General features: G+C 54.4%; 1 protein-coding gene and 1 long non-coding RNA gene across 2 annotated transcripts in view; one reads left to right on the top strand and one right to left on the bottom strand.

The window, feature by feature from the left end:
- BCAP31 (B cell receptor associated protein 31) overlaps positions 1–22,756 on the top strand; it is a 33,593-nt gene extending 10,837 nt beyond the window's left edge. The window contains exons 5-8 of the mRNA XM_008250320.4: positions 18,906–19,041; positions 19,867–19,990; positions 21,173–21,273; positions 22,323–22,756. Of these exons, the coding sequence (XP_008248542.1) occupies positions 18,906–19,041; positions 19,867–19,990; positions 21,173–21,273; positions 22,323–22,361 (400 nt within the window). The 3' untranslated portion in view covers positions 22,362–22,756. The remainder of the gene's footprint in view (positions 1–18,905; positions 19,042–19,866; positions 19,991–21,172; positions 21,274–22,322) is intronic.
- On the bottom strand, positions 4,792–17,435 carry LOC138847609 (uncharacterized). The gene is made up of 2 exons (XR_011385494.1): positions 17,251–17,435; positions 4,792–5,019 (listed from the first exon to the last, which is right to left on the bottom strand). It is a non-coding gene; the product is annotated as an uncharacterized lncRNA (long non-coding RNA).
- Positions 22,757–23,007: the final 251 nt, after the last annotated feature.

Below are 23,007 nucleotides of genomic sequence, written 5' to 3'. Positions count from 1 at the left end.
GAGGAAGGAAAAACTTGTACTGAACTGTGATTCGCGAGACATGGGAAGAAATGGGGGAGAAGATAGTTCCTCTTTCTGTGTCTGTGTTAGAGGAGATGGAAGGTAGAAGGGCAAGGGCAAAGGAAGCATGGGGATGAGCGAACTGAAATCCCCAGTGGGCAAAGGCGAACTAGAGCGGGTAGCTTGTCTCAGTGTTGTAGTCTCCACTTAGACTTGATGAGATTATGTCCGGGAACTTGAGATCATCTCCAGCTGGACTTGCTGATGATCCTCAAGGAACTGCAGAGTGGGAGAGATGCTGGAAGGCTGCAGCAGGCAAGTATTCTGATTTCCAAAGGGAGGAGAAGATAGGTGAGGGTATGGCTAGGATGGGCCAGCTTGACTTTGACCTCAATCCATGCTCTAGAAAGAATGGCTTGTATGCGTTTAGAAAAGAGAGGGATCACTGGTAAGTGCTGGGAGTTCCTGGAAAAGTTTGTAGTCTGTCTTGTCCATGCCTTCCATAGATTGAGCAGGCACTGATTTTCAGCAAACGTTTGCCAGTCTCCAGGTCTGTTCTTGCAGACCAGAGGCTGAAGTCAACAGGTGCTGGTGCAGCAGTGTACTTAGGTGTGGTCTTAGCTCACAGCAGTGGCTGCTGTGGGGATCAGCTCCATGGCTTCACTCTCCACCTCCGCCTGCTCAGGGTTTGGGTACCCCAGCACGTGGTGAGCAGACACAGGGAGAGATAGTCTCATTGATCAGGCGGACTTGAAGGAGACTGGAGTTCTTGTTGAACTATCTGTAAGTGTGCATTCGTGAGGCTGGGGTGAACAGAAAGGCGAAGGCTTGATAGAGCTGCTGGTGAGCTGACGGTGCCCTTCCTTGCAGGCCAGGCTCTTGCGGTCGGTCAGCTGCTACTTGGAGGGCTATGTGGGGCATGCCTCTGAGAGGGGGTAGCAGACCGCAGGGTGCTCCTGCAGAAGCTAGCACATCAGTGGCCGATGCCTTAGTGTTTGTTCCTCGCAGACTCTGGCTCATAAGCCTTTCTCCTGGCTCCATCCTGCTTCCATGAGCTTGCTTTTGGAAGGACACCTCCAGGTCAGGTACTTCAAGTATTATCTGATTGTGTCAGGAGCCAGTGATCGTCCCCCTTCTTCTGCAGCTGTGGGGTAACTAGGCCACCAGACAAGTGACCATGTGCCACGGGCATTCCCGTTCAGCCAGTCCCCTCCAGGCTAATTCAGCGTAGTAAAATTCACCGTTTTTAGTTTACAGTTCTGAGTTTTTTGACAGTTGTAGAGCCTTTGTTGTCAGATGGTCGGGCGATGCCAGCATAGTCAGGATGCAGAAGTGTTTGAAGTTTCCTTTCTCACCTAAGTCGGTGAATTCCAATACAGGCCATCCTCATTTGCACACTACTGCCATTCCCAGAGTGACTCTCAGAGGTGGGAGAGTGGCAGTAAGCCTGGGCCCACTGCTACAGCCTACTTTCACGGTCGTGATATGTCAGTGTCAAGTCAGCAGTCTAGCCCAGTTGTGTGTTTCCTCTCCCTCTGACAAGTGTGTGGGGCTTTACCTAATTCATTTTTACATGTGCCACACGAGGCAGTGGCTGTCTAACTTCTTGGCCAGGTTCTTCCAGCAGCCCCACACATTTCACTTCTCCTTAGCTGAAGGGAGGGACGCCGTGAGCTGGGTGTCCACTGTCCTGCTATGCCTGCAGTACCCTCCCATGGTTCATCCAGTCACAGGTGGGTCTTGGGCAGCTACTTCTTAAGGAAGGCAGTGAGGATCCCAGCGATCAGTGTGAATCCACTGATTGCCCACAGAGGATCTACTTAGCCATTTCTAGAATTTTGCCCAGAACGTAGAATCCTCCTAGTCTGTTGGGTCCCAGCGTGGCGACCCTGGCCCTTGAGGAGCTTCTCCTGTGGTGTAATGTTACCCACACCTCATATCCACATAACCGCATGGGTCTTGGAGGAAACACTTCAAAGAACACAGCTGTCTGCTCTGTGAGTTCTTAATCAAAAACAAACACCTGCTCATTATAAAATAAACAAAACCTCTTCTGTGGAAAAAAAGAAAAAAACAAAAACACCTCCAAATCATAGTGATGTGTCGGGTGAACTCTCTGTGGTCCTATCCTCAGAGGTAGCTACAGATATAATTGGGATGCTGCTTGAATTTTTCAGTAGTCTTTTTTTTTTTTTTTTTTTTTTTTTTGACAGGCAGAGTGGACAGTGAGAGAGAGAGACAGAGAGAGAAAGGTCTTCCTTTGCCGTTGGTTCACCCTCCAATGGCCGCCGCTGCAGCCGGCGCACCGCGCTGATCCTGGCAGGAGCCAGGAGCCAGGTGCTTTTCCTGGTCTCCCATGGGGTGCAGGGCCCAAGCACCTGGGCCATCCTCCACTGCACTCCCTGGCCATAGCAGAGAGCTGGCCTGGAAGAGGGGCAACTGGGACAGAATCCGGCGCCCCAACCGGGACTAGAACCCGGTGTGCCGGCGCCGCAAGGTGGAGGATTAGCCTATTGAGCCACGGCGCCGGCTCAGTAGTCTTTTAAAAAAAAAAGATTGATTTATTTGAAAGGCAGAGTTATAGAGAAGCAGAGGTAGAGGTCTTCCATCCGCTGGTTCACTCCCCAAATAGTCACAACAGCTGGAGCTGAGCTGATCCGAAGCCAAGAGCCTGGAGCTTCTTCCAGATATGCCCTGTAGGTGCAGGGGCTCAAGGACTTGGGCCATCTTCCACTGCTTTCCCAGGCCACAGCAGAGAGCTGGGTTGGAAGAGGAGCAGCCAGGACTCAACCAGCGCCCATATAGAATACTGGCACTGCAGCTGGTGGCTTTACCTGCTACTCCACAGTGCCGGCCCCTCAGTAGTCTTTTTTACATGTACGTGTCACATTTTCCTTACAAATACCGTGTGTATTTTTTGCTGTGCTTTGACTAGCCTTTCTCACCCAACAACCTATCTTAGCAATGCTTTTGAACAACTCATTCTTAATGGCTGTGCAATACTGTTTAGGGAGGGGACTGTCAGTGCTTTAACCAGTACCCTGCTCAGAATTGTGTGAGCTGGTTCGGAGGCTTTCCCATTCAAAATCCAGCACCGCACCTGTGTGCTTTCTAGTCCGCCTTCTCCAAACACTGTGTCTCTTTGTCTTGTTGGAAATGCAGCCTCTCACTGCCCTGGGCCTGCGGGTGAGAACCTGCATGTTGCCAGGTCCTCAGGTGACTGCGCATTAGCAAAACTGCAGCGGCATTGCTCTGACACAGCCCAGAGGTCACTAGCTCACGGCACTGCTGTCTGCGCCACGGAGCTTCCCTGCCCAGCACGGGACTAAGTGTGGACTTGGAGTGGGCCCACTCTCCTCATTTACCTGTGCAGTGATGCTTTCAGAAGCCATGTTATGGTTGCCTTTTGGATCTTTGAAGCATTTTCTTTTTGAAGAACCCTCTTACATCTGTCAACACAGTCTGCCGTAGATAGGTAGTAAATAGGCAAATTCCGATTGTGGGCTAATCCTTGCTTTGTTCTACATGTCCTTTGTGTGCCTCTCCACACTTGTTTGTACATTTTTTTTTAAAAAATGAACCACTGTTGTGCGGCATGCCTGTATGTGAGATAGGTATCTGTCTCTCTTTGCTGGGTCAAGTTCAGGTGTGTTATGAAAACTGTTTTGTGGGGTCCCACTCACACTCTTAGCAAATCTGGGGTTGTTACTGTCTGTAAGAAGGGTGAGTCAGGTAGAGTAGCTGGGGAGAGCAGCGCATAGCACCGCCTGCCCTTAGCATGCTGTGGTGGAGTTGAGGGGCGTGACATGGCACCCTTACATATCTATCCCACATACCCCAGGGACTGCACTTGGGAGGGCTGGCAGCCGAGAAGTCAAGAGCCGGGATGCTGCTGCGTTCTCAGGCTGATACTGCCACATCATTGGCTGGGGGGCTGCAGAAAGGCAGCTCACCCCTCTTGCCTGAGCATTCTGTTTAGTAAGGGCTCAGCTAGACGACCAGATTGCCCTGTGGCCTTGCTGATGTGTATGTGCCTGTTGCGGTGGTCTGTTTTGGTTCTGGTTGAAACCAGTAAGGCCTTTAATCCTGGGCCTTTGTGGGCCTTTGTGCATGGAGAATGGCAGTCCCGGAGTGACAGGGTGACCTGAGCTGCTCAGCTTTGGAGCGGGAACACCAGAGACTGCCTTGTTCTACCCCCTTGCTCCGTGATACGGCTCTTGGTGTTACTGGAACACTTAGCGCCAGGTAGTTGTCTCCAGCCTGCCTCAGGCTCTTGCTCAGATGCTGAGCTGCTTCGTCCTGAGTAGCAGTCACCTGGTGGCTTTTGGTGAATAGGCCCTGGCACCATCAGTGAGCTCAGGTGGTCCTTACTGCGTGTCCTCATTAGTCTTGGGCTTTTGAGTCTAACGACTCTTATCTTGTAGTTCCTCATGTTTGAAGAGCAAGAAGTTCCCTACCAGGACATATTCCTTGTAGAAAGATGAGACTTTAAGTACAAGTGTGAAAGTAATTTCCTGGAGATGCTCCTATAACTGCTGTTGACACTTAGCTTTGTTCTAGGCTTTTCCAGACTTTTCTGTGCATAGTAGCAGCTACTGCTTGTTAGGCATTCTGTGTACCAGGCACATACTATAAATTTTGATAGTATTGTGAAGAAGCAAGTGAGGTTCAGAGAAGTGCAGAAAGCTCTCCAAGTTCCTGGAGCTACTGATGGGGAGAGCTCAGAGTTCAGATTGAGAACCATCTAACCCGAGCACCTGGGGCTTTTCCTTTGTAGACTCCACACACTTCTTTTTTTAAGGTTTATTTATTTTATTTGAAAGACAGAGTTACACACACACACACACACAGGGAGAGAGAGAGAGACAGATCTTCCACCTGCTGATTCATTCCCCAAATGGCTGCAATGGCTGGAGCTGGGCCAGACTGAAGCCAGGAGCTTCTTCCGTGTCTCCCACATGCAGACACCCAAGTACTTGGGCCATCTTCCACTGCTTTCCCAGGTGTAATAGCAGGGAGCTGGATTGAAAGTGGAGCAGCTGGGAAACGAATTGACACCCATATGGGATGGCCTAACCCGCTGCACCGCAGTGCTGGCCCCTCCACACACTTCTTAATGAAACGGCACCAAGCTTGAACTACCTTGTGGTGACTTGCCCTTTCCACTCAGTTGACAATGAATGTTTTTCTAGGACAATTGATCTGTCTCCCCTGTGTTTTTTTGTGTGTCTATTCAGTTCCCTGTTGCTGGGCCACAAGCCTTTTGCCTTGTTTTTCTGGTAAAAACAGTGGGAAACAGTGCTTGAGTGTCATTTTTCATGTGTGCCTCAGCTAGGCCAGCTTTCTTGGGACCTTCTGATCTGTTCAGAGTGTCAGTGCCACCCTTGTTGTTTGTTCCTCACCTGTGATTTGTACATTTCCCTGGGAGGAGCTGACTCGGTTCTTGCACAGGAGCTGGTTGCGGTGGGCAAGAGGAGGAGATAGCTTAGAAGAGGTGGGGGCAGGGTGGAGGGTTTCAGAGTCTGTGGCCACTTCTCCTGGTGGTAGTGAGCCAGGTGTTGCAGTCGTTCTGTGGCAGAGTCAGCAGCAGGGGTAGTGTTTCCAAGGAAGTGGAGCAAAGCTGAATAGCCCAGGCTCAGGGAGACCAAGTCAGAGGTGGGACAGATCCGAGGCACTGGTACAGTCGAATCACTTACTAGGCCCTCCCAGTCGCTGTGTCTGCTCTGTGTACACGTGGTGTGAGGACAGGTCACCTGCTGGGTAGGGCACTCTGGCTGCTGGGGGGGTGAGGGGGCGGCTCCCTCTAGAGCCTTAGGCACAATCGCAGCTTCATACAGGAGAGATGAAGCGGGACAAGCTGCAGTGGCAAGGAAGGGAGTCAGCTTTGCCCACCAGAGGGAGGAACAAAGAAGACAGGGAAAGCAGGGCCGGTAGGACAGCCAGACCCGCCGACCTCATGGCAGCAGGATGGGCCGCAGAGAGGATGAACGGCCCCTGCAGAGCAGTTGGAGAAGGCAAGGGGAAGCCAGATAGAGCGAAGACAGGGGTGCGTTAGCGGACAGGAGTGTGGTGGCAGGAGAAAGGGCTGTGTCCACGAGAGAGCCTGGTGGTGGAACTGGCTCCTCACTTGGCCAGGGTCAGGACATGGAGGAGGTTAGCCTTGAGCAGGCCTTGGAGTTGAAGAAAGGAACCCACCTTTATTTTTCCTTTAATATTTATTTATTTTACTTGAAAGGCAGAGTTAGAGAGGGGGAGAGTTAGAGAGGGAGAGGGAGAGGGAGAGAGAGAGAGAGAGAGAGAGAGAGATATCTTCCATCTGCTGGTTCACTCCCCAAATGGCTGCAATGGCCAAGGCTGGGCTAGTCTGAAGCCAGGAGCCAGGAGCTTCCTCTGGGTCTCCCCGTGGATACAGGGGCCCAAGTAGTTGGGCCATTTTCTGCTGGTTTCCCAGGTGTACTAGCAGGAAGCTGAATCAGATAGAGTATCTACGACTCAAACTTGTGCCCATATGGGATGCCGGCGGCATTGTAGGCAGTGACTTAACCTGTTATGCCGCAGTGCCAGCCCCAGCGGCCCACCCTTAAAGAGAACATCACAGGGGCCAGCACTGTGGTGTAACGGGTAAAGCCGCCGCTGGCAGTACCAGCATCCCATATGGGCGCCAGTTCAAGTCCTGGCTGCTCCACATCCTTTTTTTTTTTTTTTTTTAAGATTTATTTATTTATTTGAAAGAGTTACACAGAGAGAGGAGAGGCAGAGAGAGAGAGAGAGAGAGAGAGAGGTGTCTTCCATCCGCTGGTTCACTCCCCAGATGTCCGCAACGGCTGGAGCTGTGCCAATCAGGAGCCAGGAGCTTCTTCCAGGTCTCCCACATGGGTGCAGGGGCCCAAGGACTTGGGCCATCTTCTTCTGCTTTCCCGAGCCATAGCAGAGAGCTGGGTAGGAAGTGGAGCAGCCGGGTTTCAAACCGGTGCCCATATGGGATGCCAGTGCTTCAGGCCAGGGCATTAACCCACTGCGCCACAGCGCTGGCCCCACCCACTTCCAAGCCAGCTCTCTGCTATGGCCTGGGAAATCAGTAGAAGATGGCCCAAGTCCTTGGACCCCTGCACCTGTATGGAGAACCGGAGGATGTTCCTGGCTCCTGGCTTCAGATAGGCGCAGCTCCAGCCGTTGCAGCCAATTGGGGAGTGAACCAGCAGACGGAAGACCTCTCTCTGTCTCTGTCTCTGTCTCTTTCTGTCTCTCTCTCACTCTCTCTCTGCCTCTCCTCTCTCTGTGTAACTCTGACTTTCAAATAAAATAAATACATCTTTAAAAAAAAAAAAGACCATCACACCCATAATCCTGTCTTGATGAGCTTGGATAGGCTACAGTTGCTGTTGGGCACTGTGGCGGGTGTGGCGGGCAGTGTGTGAGGAGAGTTGGGGCTTTGGAGCCAAAGCTTTCTGGGCTCTGTCCTGCCTCTGCTGCGTTTACTCTCGGGTCCTTGGGTACCTTCTCCTGGGAGACCCATCACAAAGTTTGAGAACCCCTGTCACTTGACCCAGAAGCTTGGCAGTATTCTTTTTCTCCATGTGACCCCATGGTCCTGTGAGGTTACTTTATTATTTTTATTTTTAAATAGATATAAATAGATATATTTGAGAGGTAGAGTTACAGACAGTGAGAGGGGGAGAGACAGAGAGAGGTCTTCCATCTGCTGGTTCACTCCCCAAATGGCTGCAATGGCCAGAACTGCACTGATCTGAAGCCAGGAGCCAGGAGCTTACTCAGGGTCCCCCACATGGGTGCAGGGGTCCAAGGACTTGGGCCATCTTCTTCTGCTTTCCCAGGCCACAGAAGAGAGCTGGATTGGAAGTGGAGCAGCCGGGACTCAAACTGGTGCCCATATGGGATGATGGTGCCACAGGCGGAGAATTAACCTACAGTGTGGCCCCAGATATAACTTTTTAAAAGATTTAATTTATTCGAAAGGCAAAGTTACAGAGAAAGGGGACAGAAAGAAATAGATCTTCATCTACTGGTTCACTCTCCAAAAGGCAGCAATGGCTGGCACTGGGCTAGGCTGAAACCGGGAGACTGGAACTCTATCTAGATCTTCCACATGGGTGGCAGGGTCCCAAGCACTTGGACCATCTTCTGTTTTCCCAGGCACATTAACTGGGAGCTGGATCAGAAGTAGAGCAGCCAGAACTTGAACCAGTACTCATATGGGATGCCAGCATCATAGGCGGTGGCTTAACCTACTGTGCCCCAGTGCCAGCTCCCTGTGGGTTTTTTCAAATGTAAAATATGTGTAACTTAGATTTTCTGTGACCAGTTTTTAATGCAAAATTTATTTAATTATTTGAAAGCTAGAGTGACGGTGATGAGGAATGACAGAGATCAAGAGATCTCCTATCTGCTGGTTCACTCCCCCAAATGGTCACAGCAGCCAGGTCTAGGACAGGTTGAAGCCAGGAAAGGAACTCCAGCCATGTGTCCCATACGAGTGGCAAGAGCCCAAGCACTTGGGTCATCATCTGTTGCCTTCCCAGGAGCTGGATTAGAAGCGGAGCAGTCGAGACTCCAAGCAGCACTCTCATGGGATGCCGCTGACGGGGTGCCAGCATTGTAAGCAGTACCCTAACCCACTGTGCCATCATACCAGCCCTCTGTTGACTGTGTTTCAGTGCACAGTTCAGCAGAGCCTTTTCTCCACCCCTGAGAACCCTGGCTCTTGGGTCCGGTGCTGTGGCGTAGCGGGTAAAGCCACCACTGGCAGTGCCAGCATCCCATATGGGCGCCGGTTCAAGTCCTGACTGCTCAACTTCCGATCCAGTTCTCTGCTATGGCCTGGGAAAGCAGTGGAAGATGGTCCAAGTCCTTGGTCCCTTGTATCCATGTCGGGGACCCGGAAGAGGCTCCAGGCTCCTGATTGGTGCAGCTCCGGCAGTTGTGGCCAATTGGGGAATGAACCAGTGGATGGAAGACTCTCTCTCTCTCTCTCTCTCTCTCTCTCTTTCTCTTTCTCTCTTTCTCTCTTTCTCTCTTTCTCTGCCTTTCCTTTTCTCTGTTTAACTCTGATTTTCAAATAAATAATCTTTAAAAAAAATTAGCTAGTTACGGGGCCGGTGCTGTAGTGGAGAGGGTAAGGCCTCTGTCTGCAGTGCCGGCATCCCATATGGGTGCCCATTCAAGCCCCGGCAACTCCGTTTCCAATCCAGCTCTCTGCTTTGACCTGGGAAAGCAATGGAAGATGGTCCAAGTCCTTGGGCCCCTGCACCCACGTGGGAGATCTGGAAGAAGCTCTTGGCTCCTGGCTTTGGATTGGCTCAGCTCTGGCTGTTGCAGCCAATAGTGGAGTGAATAAGTAGATGGTTGATCTTTCTCTCTCTCTCTCTCTCTCTCTCTCTCTCTCTCTCTGACTCTCTGACTCTCTGACTCTCCTTCTCTCTATATATAACTCTGACTTTCAAATAAATAAATACAAAAAGAACTATGGCTCTGGTATGGTCCCCAGTCCCCTTTAGGGTCCCACCAATCTTGCTCCCTCTGGCGTGTCCTTCATGCTCTAGCCAGGTAACCCTCTGACCACTGCTTCCAGTGGCTTCAGACCACCTGGGGCATAGAGGGTTGACCTCCAGTCCTCTGCTTTGTCTTCACTGTCAAGAACTAGCCACTTAGGTTCCTAGGAGGGCCTCGAGCAGTACATGTTCTCCCTGCTTTGTTGCAGCATTTCCCCGCTTCTACCAGGAACTCCCCCATGCCTTCTGGTCCAGCAACACCTCTTCCTCCTCCTTCCCAACGCCTCGTGCTGCGGTCTGCTGTGAGAGACTCATGCTGCTGGCTGGCCTGAGAGCTGGCCTCCGGTCCCGGGGCAGCCTGCACACCTGGCTGTGAGGTGTGCCCTGAGCAAATTAGTGCAGCATAGGGACCTGGGGCTCTTCCCTTTTATTCTAGAAGCTCTCAGTGCCAAGGACCTGGCACATGCCAAGGGCTGCTGAAACCTTTATGCTGACTGAAGGGGGTGTCCTGGGCGGATGGTGACTGTGGTAGGTGTGTTTCTGGGTTAAAGCTATCAGACTGCCAGATAGAAGCCCAGCCTTTTAGGTCTTACTAGCTGACAGTATGTGAAGACAACCGTGTAGACTGTTCCTGCTCCCGGGGTGCACCTTGGGAATATAGCTTGGGTCGTGGGAAGTGAGTCTGGACGGCACCTCCTGTGGGTGGGGTTGAGCATGTTCAGTGGAGCTCATTGTTGTATCTGCTGCAGTCTGCTAAAATGTCAGCCAGGGTCAGGAGCAGATGTGGTTACTGGCCAGACCCAGGACGTTCCATGCTGGTACAAGGGTTCCCTCAGCTTTTTTTTTTTTTATAAGCACGCGCGCTCTCTCTCTCTCTCTCTCTCTCTCTCTCTCTCTGTCTGTCTCTCCTTACCCCCTCTGAGGGTGGGTCCTGTTACTACCTTCATTTTTGTCTTTCTGTAGAGAAAACATTCTAATTTATGTGATCTTGAGAAGCAAGTCAGAGTCAGTATAGACTGGTACAGTTCAGTGGAACTCTAGAATGATGGGAATGTCCTCCAGCTGGGCCGTGGCTAGTTGAGCACTTGACATGCGACTCCTGTGACTGAGAAGCTGAGCTTGAGGCTAAGTTTGCATGACGATTTCAATAGGCACACATGTGTGGGGCTACCAAGTTGGAGAGCACAGATCCAGGCCAGTGGTCCTCAGCTGGGGCCTTGTTTTGGACTCCACTGGGGCATTTGTCAGTATCTGGGACCTGCTTGGTGTCACAGTTGGTAGGATGCCACTTGCATCTGTTGGGCTGAGGCCAGAGAATGCTGCTAAACATACCTGGGAAGCCCAGGACAGCCCCCATCACACAAGATAATATGACCCCAGATAGCTGTAACGTGGAGGTGGAGAACCCCTGGGCTAGAAATGAGGAAGGCAGGACCTGAGCTGGGTCAGAGGTCCTCGCTGCTGCCAGGAGGCCCTCAGGGAAGTCCCTAAGCACTTTGCTCCACCTGCCAAACAGGCACTTGCTGAGCCGTGCGTAGAACTGGAGGCAGACCCGGTCCTCTGTGAGGGGCTGCTGGCCTCCCCTCCCCTATCCAGGCCTTGTCAAAGGTGCTGGGTGCAGAGAGCACTGGAATTCCCAACAGGGAGTTATCAGTCCCTCTTTGTTTCTGGCTGCTTCCTGCATCTTCCTGGGTGACTCTTCACTCACAGTTTGTCACAGGCATCTGAGCTGGGGGAGACACCAGCCCTGCCTGTTCCAGGAACTGAGGCCTAAGGCTACGGAGTGAGAGGCTCAGGCTGGTGGGCTGGATGTGGAGAGAGGGTTCAGCCAGGGTGGCGACTGGGCACACTAGCAGCAGTTGCAGCTCAGGGGAGATAAGCTCTTCTTCCTAAATGTCAGGCTGCAGAGTCCCCCTGGGGGTTCATTTTTTTTAATCAGCAGTGTAGGGGCCTGTGTTGTCTGCTGTAAGGCGACTGACCACCCCAGACCCTGCGGGGTGGTCAGTCCCCCTGCTTGCAGTGTTCTCTGGCAGATAGTTGGCGCCCATGTGATACCCCAGCTTAGATTTAGTGAGAGGAGCCAGAGTTGACGTGGAAGCTGACGCAGCATGTGCCTGCCGAGCGGGCAGGCGGGGAACACCCAGCCTGGACTGTGCCTGCTCATGTGTCTTGGCTGTGTGGCATTTTCTTCCAACTTGCCTGGCGAGCCATATGGCTCATGGTGGCCCCAAGGGGCAGGTTCATAATTATGACAGTGGGCTCCGCAGTCAGGCCTGTGTTTGGATCCCAGCTGCCTGACCTCTGCTAAGTCACTTCTGCTCTCTGAGCCTTTTCTCTCATTCATAAGGCAAGAATGACAATATAGGCAATGTGTGTCTCGTTCCTAGAGCTCTGCCTGGCACAGGAAGTGTTTGTCCTTCTCGCTGGTAGTGATGGCAGCTTCTGGGTTCTCTTTCGTGTCAAAGGCTGCCAGGCACAGAGAGGGAGCTGAAGAGGTCTTTTCCTGGCCTTTAGGGAGGCAGGGTGGAGGGGAACCTTTAAGATGGCCCTGTAGGGACCGGCACCGTGGCACAGTAGGTTAATCCTCCGCCTGTGCCCATATGGGTGCCGGTTCTAGTCCCGGCTGCCCCCTTCCAGTCCAGCTCTCTGCTGTGACCTGGGAAAGCATTAGGGGATGGCCCAGGTACTTGCATCCCTGCACCTGCATGGGAGATCAGGAAGAAGCTCCTGGCTCCTGGCTTCAGATCGGCATAGCGCCGGCCATTGCGGCCATCTGGGGAGTGAACCAACGGAAGGAAGACCTCTCTCTCTGTCTCTCCCTCTGTCTGTAACTCTACCTCTCAAATAAATAAATAAAATCTTCCAAAAAAAAAAAAAGATGGCCCTGTAGCCACAGCAAAGACTGGTTTCAGCTGCTCCAGAGAGAGACCTGACCAGAAATTGAAGGTGAACAGGCCTGTGGGTCTTTAGGGAGCTGCAGTGTGGGGTGCACAGGCCATGCACTGGAATCACCCAGGGTGGCCTGTATGCTTTGTGGAAAGAGAACATGTGGGCATTTGTAGAAGTGGAACAGCAGCCCACACCATGTTGACCTCTGGTTACTAATGGCTGGTATTTCTTTTATCCAAGTGCACAGCTTGCCCTCACCCACTGGACTGTCCTGGGCTCTGGATTATTTTTTTTTAAAGATTTATTTATTTATTTGAAAGTCAGTTACACAGAGAGAGGAGAGGCAGAGAGAAAGAGAGAGGTCTTCCATCCACTGGTTCACTCCCCAGATGGCTGCAACGGACGGAGCTGCACCGATCCGAAGCCAAGAGCCAGGAGCTTCTTCGAGGTCTCCCACGTGGGTGCAGGGGCCGAAGGACTTGGGCCATCTTCTACTGCTTTCCCAGACCATAGCAGAGAGCTGGATCGGAAGAGGAGCAGCTGGGACTAGAACCGGTGCCCATATGGGACGCCGGCGCTTCAGGCCAGGGCATTAGCCCACTGCACCACAGCCCAGCCCCTCTGGATTATTTTGATGCAAATCCCAGATACCATGTTTATAGGCAAAGTGATATTTTGGTTTATCACTTTGAAAAGATAGGGACTTTCAAATAATTTTTTAAGATTTATTTATTTATTTGAAATGCAGTTACAGAGAGGGAGAGACAGAGGTCTTCCATCTGCTGGTTCAATCCCCAAGTGGCTGCAATGGCCAGGGCTGAGCCAGGGCAAAGCTAGGAGCCAGGAGGTTCTTCCAGGTCTCCCCTGTGGGCACAGGGGCCCAAGCATTTTGGGCCACCCTCCACTATTTCCCAGGTACATTAGGAGTGAGCTGGATTGGAAGTAGAGCAGCTGGGACTCAAACTGGTGCCCACCTGGGATGCTAGCATTGCAGGCAGAGGCTTAACCTGCTGGCCCCAGATAGGGCTTTCTAAAAGAGTTGAGTATGCAACCTCATAACTACAGTAAGTTGCCAGTAATTCCTTAACAACATAAAACCTCTAGCAACTGTTCACATGTCCTTCATTGCTGTCTAGGTAAGGTGGCTAAGGAGTTTTCAGATGCTGCTGCTGGGCCCACCCAAAGATGCTGCGAGGCCTGTGGGCTTGCTGCTGCAGACAGCTGGCAGAGGGCATTTGAACCTCAATTCCATTGGTCTTTATCCCTCCTTCCCTCCCTCTATCTGTCCACTGGATGCTACCCTTCTCTGACAGTCCAGAAATTAGCATGGAACCTCAGACCTAAGTATTGGGAAGAGCCCTTTTAAGAGTTCTATTAATTTCTAGATGCCTTTCCCCAAGCTCTAGTTATGTGCTGCACGCCCTATGGGGGCTTGATTTTGCCAGCAGTTGGGCCGTGGAGGGGCTGTCGGGGATTCCCCACAGATAGCTCAGGAAGGACTGTCTGATGTGCATCCAAATAAGCACCTGCCTCTTGGAAAAAATGCAGTGATTGTTTGCTTGGGCCCCAGTGTGCTCTCCATCATGCTAAAGACAAATGGTGGGTGAGCTGAGCAAGGAAGTGTCCCTCTTCTCTCTTCATGGCCTTTGAGTCGCTGCCATCCTAGGAGGGCCCCTTTCTCCTTAGCACTGGAGGCAGAGCTGGAAGAGGATGGGGCAGGGTGCCAGGTGCAGGTGCCAGGATTGTGCAGCCATCCCTGTGGCCCCGTGCCTCAGGTTGCTGAGGAGCTGAGCCTGCCACCTCCCTGCAGTCTAGGGCGTGTCAGTGGAGGAGCACAGCCGAGCCCACACCTATCCTCTGCCCAAGTCCTCCCTCCTGTGGCTCTGAGTGACGTGCCCCCCCACCCCCTGCCACAGGGGCTTGGCTGTGTGTGGTGTGATGGGCTTCCCAGCCAAGGTCCAGCCCCTCCTCCCCATTTTCTCCAGCTTCGGAGTGCCTAGAGGCTAAAAGAAACCTCGAGCCACTGTACTAAGCTGGGCTTGAAGCAGCTGTCCTGGTGACCTTCCTGGGATGTTTTCGTGACTTTCCTAGTCTTCCCTGACCGTCCTGTTCTGCAGGCTCCTGACCTCGTGACCCCAGGCTCTTGTGGCTGTGAGTTTCCTGGTACAGCAGAGGCTCTGTTATTACTGTTCTGCTTCACTTGAAGCCTATCCTGAGCATCACCTGGGTTTTGAGTCCTTGCCAGGGTGAGTGCCTCATTTTCCTCCTGTCTGCCAGGCACCTGCTCCCAGGATCCACTGGATACACAGTGCTGCTGGGTTGTGAGGGCCTGGGAAGTCAGCAGGTGGCGCTGTGGCACCAGCATCTACTTGCAAGGGCCAGAGTGGTGTGCCTGTTGGGTGTTGGCGACTGCAGAATGAGCCTGCTCTCCGGAAGCCTCCGGTGGCTGGCCAGGTGGGCATGGCCACCCCATAGGACCTGTTGGTCAAGACTTGCTCCTTTCCCACTTCCTGGCAAACCTGTGTCTTCCTGCCTGTCTGTGCTCACAGAGAGAAACAGGATTGGTGATCAGCACGGATGAGCCATGTCTCTCTCCACTTGATATGGTTGGCTCTGTTTCTCTAGTGTCTAGAGAGAGTGTCTGTGTCTCCTGCATTCTCTTGTTTACTCAACCTTTTATAAAAGCATAATCATGCTGCTCAGCATCCAAGAATATCTTACCAAGAAAGCCAAGTGAAGTTCAGGTATTTGGGGCTAATATTTGTCTGCCAAGGACACATCTGGATTGTATTAAGTTTGGTTCACTGATTTTTTTTTTCCCTCTTCAGTTGGGTGCATTTAATCTGGACCCTGGGCCATTCTGTCCCTGACTACCTTATACCTTTAGGAAATTCCTTTGACTCTAAGCTGTCACCTGTGCTCCAGGAATGACTAGCTAAGACCAGTTATCCAGGATACTCAGGAGATATATGGCAGGAGAGAGAAAGGCAGTGGGCCAGCAGCTGCTGCTGGCTGTCAAAACCTGGAAGTCTGGAAAGTGGCCCCTGTTTGCTGTGTTGCGCACTGTCCTGTGGGGCCTGGCACACACCAGAAGATCACTGCAGGGACTGTGAGAGGGTCCAGACAGGTGCCCCAGCATGTAAGGGAGCAGTAAGGTGTTCCAGAAGGCGGGCCCTCAGGCTGCCCAGTGGGTCCAGCAAGAAGGGTCTGCCTTTGGCTCGTGCTGGTGAATCGTTTATCCCAAGTGCCTGCTCAGCTCCCACTGCAGCCACGAGCCCAGCTTACTCATCGCCTCGGGTCTGAGATGACGCCTTCCCACTGCTGTCTTCTGTTTCCTCTGTTGCTAGACTGACTGGCAAGCCCTGTGTCTGCCTGTGCCCCCTCAGTGCCAGGCCTCCAGGGTGAACACCAGTGTGGCAAGAAGGTGCAGGCTCAGGCTTGACATGCAGCCTCAGACACATCACCATGCCTGTCGGGAAATGTTTCCTCTACGGGAATGGGCTGAGCTCACCTGGAAGGTCCCTTTGCAGTGTGCCAGCTATGGGGGTCTGGAAATGCACAGCGCTCAGCCTGGATCCGGGCATTCATGGCTTAGAAGGGCCATGTGGCAAACAGACCAATGAAGATGGCGCAGAGAACACCACAGCCGTGTGGGGGTGCGCCCAAAGAGGGCAGGGAAGAGAGGAAAGGCTTTCTTAGGGCCAGTGGTGACAGAGCTGGGTAGAAAGGACTTTGCAGCCTGGGGGAAGGACATGCAGGTGCAGGGCAAGATGGGCAAGTGGTGGGTTGGTACTGGCCAGAGGGCCGTGAGGGTAACTAGGAGAGGGGTGCCAGCAGCAAGAGGTGTTGTGGTGGGGTTTGATTCCCAGTGGATACGTGCAGTGCTCTGGTAAGGCCTGTTTTAGACCAGCTGTTGGGAGTGTCTCCAGGAGCCTGCATGAGCTGCCGCTTAGTAGGTCAGCTTTGTGAGTCTAGGCTGCACTGGAAACCTTTTCAACAATGAGACGGGCCAGGAAGAAGGCCCCGAGGGAGCAGAGGGGCCAGGTGGTGACAGGAGCTCTTGAAATGAGAGTGTGTGAGGGAGGACCAAGTGAGCAGTGGCGACATCCGACAGTTTAGAGGCCCCTTGGTATTCCTGTCGGAGGCTGGGCCAGGGCAGGCCTGGACTGGAATAAGTTGACGAATGGGCAAGAAGGAGAAGACGGGTATGAACGTGGTGCTCCAGGAAAGAGAGTGGGTGGGGTTGAGGTTCCTGGCTGGGGTGTGGATGTGGTTTCCAGAATTGTCCTTGGGTGTGTTGGCACAGCTCCAGCATGGAGGATGTAGAGGAGAACTGTTAGGACTGGCGTGCGGATGCATTTCCTGGGAAGGTAACCAGGGTGCTCTGGGGGACCCTAACAGCTGACAGCCACCAGCAGAAGACTGGGTCTGGGGCTGAGCAGGGGCCAGCAGTTTGAGCACACATTGCACAGGTCTATGCCCAGTTCCGTGCGTGTGTGCGGGACTCTCGGAAACCTTGGTTCTCAATAGCTGGGAGAAGCCGGGCTGACTGAGGAGAGCCGGGCCCCTGCTGCGCTGCCGCTGGCACTGCTGGCACCACTGCCACCACTGCCTTGTTTGTGTTAGCCATCTCCCTGGGCCGGCCTCCCTGGTAACCATTCACCACTGGCCCAGCCTGCTGGGGTAGGGATGTAACCCTGGGTCTTGCCCGCCCCATGGTGGCCCGTCCCTGCAGTGTCCACAGGCCCCATGTTTACCGCCAGGCGGCACACGTGCCCCCACCCCCATTTCCAGCCTCTTCCTCAGCATCCCACGAGCTCTGAGTGGGGGGTTGGGGCTTAGTCACACTTGCCTTTCTTTCTAAGCCTCTCCAGTGACTTCCGGCCATGCCGATGTGAGTCAGGCACACTGCTTCTCGCCGACTTCTGAGGTGCTTGGTAGCTCCCTCCACCTTCACAGCTCCAGCCCAGTGGGGGGCAGGCTGGTGGGCAGCCGGGGGCTGAGGCAGGGAAACCTGAGCCCTAGGCCACGAGGTCCTGGTCGCTAATTTTAGAGAGCACATGTCACTGGAAACTCTCCTCTCCTGCCAGGAATCAGCAGCCTGGTTCTCCCAGTGCCGCCAGGGGCCCCTGGGAGCCTTTCCCCACACCAGGAACCGCAGGGGCGGCTCCTGCCTTGCGGGCTGCCCTGGCCTGAGTGTGCATTCCTGAAAGGGCTCTGCCAGGGCCCTGGAGAAGCCTGGCGGGGGCCAGGAAGGTGGCTTACCTGCTCAGCCGCCCCGTGCTGCTCACTGGGAGCAGGCTGCAGGTGGAGGTGAGCAGAGCCTGCCAAGGCCTGGCGAGGGCCAGGAGAAAAAAGGTTGGGAGCAGCCGCCAAGGCTGCTGGTCTCTTGAGCCAGAACTCTGTGCTTGAAGTGCCCTGGGAAAGCAGATTTTTCTTTTTTACCTTGGGCCGTTGCACATACTCTGCCTTCCCTCTGTTGTGGGATCGGGCCCCTTCTCAAGGTATGTGGGGGGTAGGCAGCCACACTCCAACTCCTAGCCCCCATCTTCAGTGTTTGAGACCTTTCTTGATGACTGCCGAGGCATGCGTCCCTCCTCTCTTCTGCCAGCTGACATCCCATCCCACAGGTGGACTTGAGGGAAGTGCTTGGGGCCCAGCTTCTGCCACCTGTTTGCCACTGGGCTGCCTCCAACAGGCAGTGGGCACCTGTGTCCTGATTCTTCGCCTGCCCCGCTAGCCCAAGCAGACCTCAATTTGGGCACTCTTATGTAACAGATGTGTCCTGGCAGCTGCCTGTGTGACGGGTTTGAGAAGGGGGTTGGGGAGAAGTGAAACCTTTCGGTTTTGTCGGGACCTGGGGGCTGTGACCTGCTAGTTTGTAAGGAAGCATGGTGGCTCGGAGCTCAGGCTTTGGATCACAGAGACACAAGTTGGAAGTCCAGCTTTGTCCATGTCTGGCTTCTCACCCTGGACAAATTGTTTCACATTGCTCAGCCTCAGTTTCCTCTTTTGTAAGATGGGGCCTGCGATAGTAAGTGCCTTGTAAGATAGGATTTGGCCTGGCATGTGAGGGGTACCCAAATTTATTAGCTGCTCTCGGTATTTGACAGATGCTAGCCTGGCCTCACAGTGAGGAAAAGGGTGCTGAGGCTTCCATAGTACTGAACTGGAGAGTGCTGGAGTCCTGGGATCTCCTGCTGTAGCTAGGCCCTGCCCTGGGTGTCCCTTGGCTCCTGCTTCCAACCCCCCCTCCACCCCTTAGCCGCCTCACAGAGCCAAGGGTGGCTGTTTTGGAGCAGTGGCAGCAGACAGCTCCCAGGCCCCACCCTTCCCCTTCGTGTTGCCAGAGCCAGGTTGGCGGCTTCTCGCTCGGCTGCTGGCAATTCAAGAGGGCAGGTCCAGGCTGGAGGCAGGCTGGGGTAGGGAGCATCCAAGAGAAGTGCCTGCCAGCTATTTTGCTCTTTCTTTTTCTCACTTCTCCCTTTTTTTTGTAAATAATTGCAGCCTGCTTAGACGCCTGGTGACTCTCATCTCCCAGCAGGCCACTCTGCTGGCCTCCAATGAAGCCTTTAAAAAGCAGGCAGAGAGCGCCAGTGAGGCGGCCAAGAAGTACATGGAAGAGAACGACCAGCTAAAGAAGGTGAGCCCTGCCTTCCTGCCCGCTGTGGGGTGCCCGGGCAGCCATGTTATTTTGGGGCCGCAGTGGCCCTTGTCGGCCTGGGAAACCGGGGAGCAGCTGGAGAGGTGGGTGGAGGCGTAGAGTGGAGGTTCTCGGTGGGGACAGTGTGCCCACTGGAGGTGCGTGTGAAGAAGGATCCGGGGTTACTCTCACACCCTCCTCTAGCTCACCAAGGCCTGCTGGAGAGGGTGCAGGAGCCACTCCCCTCAGGCCCTCGTTCTTTGGAAGGTTGCTGCGCTCTCGGGTATCCCTCAGTGCTGGGAAGGAGGCAGGGACAGGCTGCTGGCCTATCGTAGAACCAAGCTTGGAAGGAGGGGCACAGGTTTGCTTTCATGGGTTGGGTGGAAGCAGATGAGCAAGGGTGAACGTAGGGCCCCTGGCTGCAGGGAGCTGCCCGGGCCTGGGAGAGGAAGGAGGGAAGCAGTGAGTCGCTAGTGAATGACTTGCAGAAATCTCCCAGGACGGCACGTGGAGGATTGGTACAGCGGTGCACTCCACAGGGCTGCTGGCCCTGCTGGTGAGGAAGAAGGCAGGCACGCGGCCAGCTCAGGCAGGGCGTATGGCCTGTGAGCAGCAGCAGGTGGCCCCACTGGCTTTTCCTTTCCCTCGGCGGGCAACTACACCCTGGCCTTTGCCTGGTAGCTGAGAGCAAGCCATGGCCCAGGTCTGCGTTGACATTTCTGAAGGGACAAGTGCCCAGGGCAGCTGGAGGAACTGGGGCTCGGGGGGTGGGGCAGGCTGGAGCCTCTCCCTCCCCAGTAACCCAGCCCTTGGCGTTTTTCCCAGGGAGCTGCTGTTGACAGACGCAAGTTGGACGTTGGGGACACTGAGGTGAAGCTGGAGGAAGAGAACAGGAGCCTAAAGGCTAACCTGAAGAAGCTGAAGGACGACCTGGCCAGTGCCAAGCAGAGTGAGGCTTGTTCTCGTGTGTCCGCCATCCCCAGAAGACTACAGCCTTCGTGCCCAGTGTCTTAACACCCGCACAAGCTGAGAGCTGGCTGCAAACACCCAGATGGTACCCCGCACCTCCAAGACCAGCACAGCCTAGCTCAGGCCCCGGCCAGGAGGGCCTGAGTGGTTTGAGCAGGGTCCAGGAGGAGACCTGACTTCTACCAGAGCAGTTGCTTGCTGGGGGCTGCTCTTGGGAGAGACAGGCACACTGGGTACCCCAAGATGCCTGGGAGCTGAGGCCAGAGGAGTGTTAGCATTCAGGAACGGAATTTGGGATTTTTTTTAAGATTTTATTTTATTTATTTGAAAGAATTACAGAAAGAGGTAGAGACAGAGAGAGAGGTCTTCCATCCGCTGGTTCACTCCCCAGATGGCCACAATGGCTGGAACTGTGCTGATCCAAAGCCAGGAGCCAGGAGCTTCTTCTGGGTCTCCCGTGCAGGTGCAGGGGCCCAAGGACTCGGGCCATCTTCTACTGCAATCCCAGGCCATAGCAGAGAGCTGGATCGGAAGAGGAGCAGCTGGGACTCGAACCAGTGCCCATATCAGATGCCAGGGCTTCAGCCCAGGGCTTTAACCTGCTGTGCCACAGCACCGGCCCCCAGATACCATTTTTTTAAAGATGTACTTATTTAAAAGGCAGAGTGATGGGGGAGAGGAAGTGGGAGGGGACAGAGAGAGACAGATTAAGATATTTCATCCACTGATTCACTCCCAAATGATTGCAGCAGCAGGGGCTGGGCGAGGCCAAAGCCAGAAGCCACCAACTCCATTTTGGTCTCCCATGCGGGTCGCAGGGGCCCAAGCACTTGGCCATCTTCCGCTGCCTTCCCAGGTGTATTGGCAAGGAGCTAGATCAGAAAATGAGGCCAGGACGCAGACTGGTGCTGTGATGCAGAATGCAGGCGTCTCATGTGGTGGTCCCGTGCTGCTCCTTTCTTGGCTTCTGCTGGCTACTTTGATCAGCCCTCTCCCCTCTGCTCTGAGGTACTGTGTGAGACAGGAGCTGTATTTGGAGAAGAGGTCTCATGTGCAACCTCATTTGAGACAGATTGGAGGTGGTTTCTGCTATCTCTAGCGAGTAGGTTTTTCCTCCCTAATCCTGGTCATCTTCTTTCTTTGTCCTTTGCATCATTTCCAGAGCTAGAGAAAGCTGAAAATGAGGCCCTGGCCATGCGGAAGCAGTCAGAGGGCCTCACCAAGGAGTACGACCGCCTGTTGGATGAGCATGCCAAGCTGCAGGTCAGTGCTCCACCCACTCGGCCACGAGGCGGGTCGGGCTGAACAGGTTCCGCTCCACACAGCTCCCTGAGTGTGCAGGGGCCTGACGCCTCTGCTCCAGGCCCTTGGGCCACGTGGCAGCTGGCTGTTCTCTCCCAATGCCCCTTACCTCCTTTGTGGCTGCTGAGTCGGAGTGTAGAGAATTCCTCGTGCAGACAGCAGGCGATGATGGGCACTGGCTAAGGGAGTCTTTGCAGTGGATTGGCTCTCTACACTCTGAGCCTGCCCACCACAGGCTCAGCTCTTTACCTTCCCTGACACCCCCAGTCTGTGCTGTGGGGCCCCTTCAAGAACAGGTGTGCGGTGAAATGCTGGGACCCACTGCTTGCCTTCCTTCCCAGAGGGCTAGGGGGTGATGTGGGGCAGAGAGCCCCGCGTGTCGAGGGCCACCTCGCCTGGTAGGTGCCCTCACTGCCATCACCTGCTGCTCCAGGCCTGCTCGGGACCTTCAGATGACACTGGGAATACCCGGCTGTAGCTGCTAGCTCCTGGGCATTCACGGTGGCTGTGGAGGGGACCCGAGCTCTTAGCACTGGGCATGCTCAGTGGGCAGGGCTTGGCCTTCAGGGGCCCTGTGGAAGGTGCACAGAGCTGGAAGGGCCAGAAAGGGGACTTGAGAGCCCAGCCCGTCATGGTGGTGAGGGAGGTGGGGGAAGTGTGCCCAGGAGGAGGTGTTGGTTCTGGGTCTGGCTGCTTCAGAAGAGAGCGACAGTGGAGGCCTCCAGCTGTTCCCCACTGGCTGCAGCCCAGCGCCCCGGTGAGGTCCTGGCTGCCCTCCCTTGACTGACGTTAGCTTCGTGGCCTTCCCTAGAGTGGGAAGGGCTGACTGGTGTTCATTCTTACCCTGGCAAGCCTTCGGGCGCTGCTGAGGGTGGGGCCTCTTGCTTACCTGGAGACCTGTCATTGAGGGAAAAAGGGAACCGAGTCTGGCTCTGGGCTGTGGGGCTAGAGGTTGGAGGGAGGAATGTGCCCTGCCAACCTACTGTTTTGGGATTTCTGTCCCTTTCCAGGCCTCGGTGGATGGTACGACGGACAAGAAGGAGGAATGAGCGCCTGCCTCCTCCCCTGCCTGTAGCCGCTTCCACCTGGCACGTGCCCGCTGCTTCCTGGGAGCCTGGCCTCTGCTCTGGTACTTCAGTTCACTCCTTTCTGTTTCCCCATTCCCTTTCACAGCTTGTTGCTCGTCATTGGCCCCTTCCCATGCTCTCCCAGCGCACTGCAGGGGACCTGATTGCCACCCTTTCAGAATGAGTTTGCTGTCACCCTGCCCACAAAGAACGTGGAGGGCAGGTGGGACTCGGCCTGCCCGCGGCAGACCTTGCTTCCTGCTGGTTTGAGCCCCCTTTTGTTTTGCCGGGTTGATGTTTTCTCTGGTGCTGCTGGAGGGCAGGTGAAGCCGGCCAACTAGAGTTCCCCTCGGGGGCAATAAAGGTTCTGAAGATGATGACATGGACGTGGTGCTTGTGTGTAACTGAGGCCGGAGAGGGGCTGCTGCTTCGTTCTCTGAAAGTGCAGCCAGAGGGCTGTTGGCGACAGCCATCTTTCCTTCACATTGCTGCGGTCCCTTAGGGCCAGCCTCCCACTGGCCCTCCACGGTGCTGCTGTCTCTACCCCTCCTGCCGCCGTTCCTTTACAGGCTGCCTGGGGAGTGTCTGTCCTGTTGGTCGCCCTGGGGAGGTCAGGCGGCTCTGTAAA

This window comes from Oryctolagus cuniculus, chromosome X, assembly GCF_964237555.1.
Source record: "Oryctolagus cuniculus chromosome X, mOryCun1.1, whole genome shotgun sequence".
NCBI classification, from domain to species: domain Eukaryota; kingdom Metazoa; phylum Chordata; class Mammalia; order Lagomorpha; family Leporidae; genus Oryctolagus; species Oryctolagus cuniculus.
The sequence above is the reverse complement of the archived record's forward strand: the minus strand, read 5'-3'. Positions and strand labels throughout refer to the sequence as shown.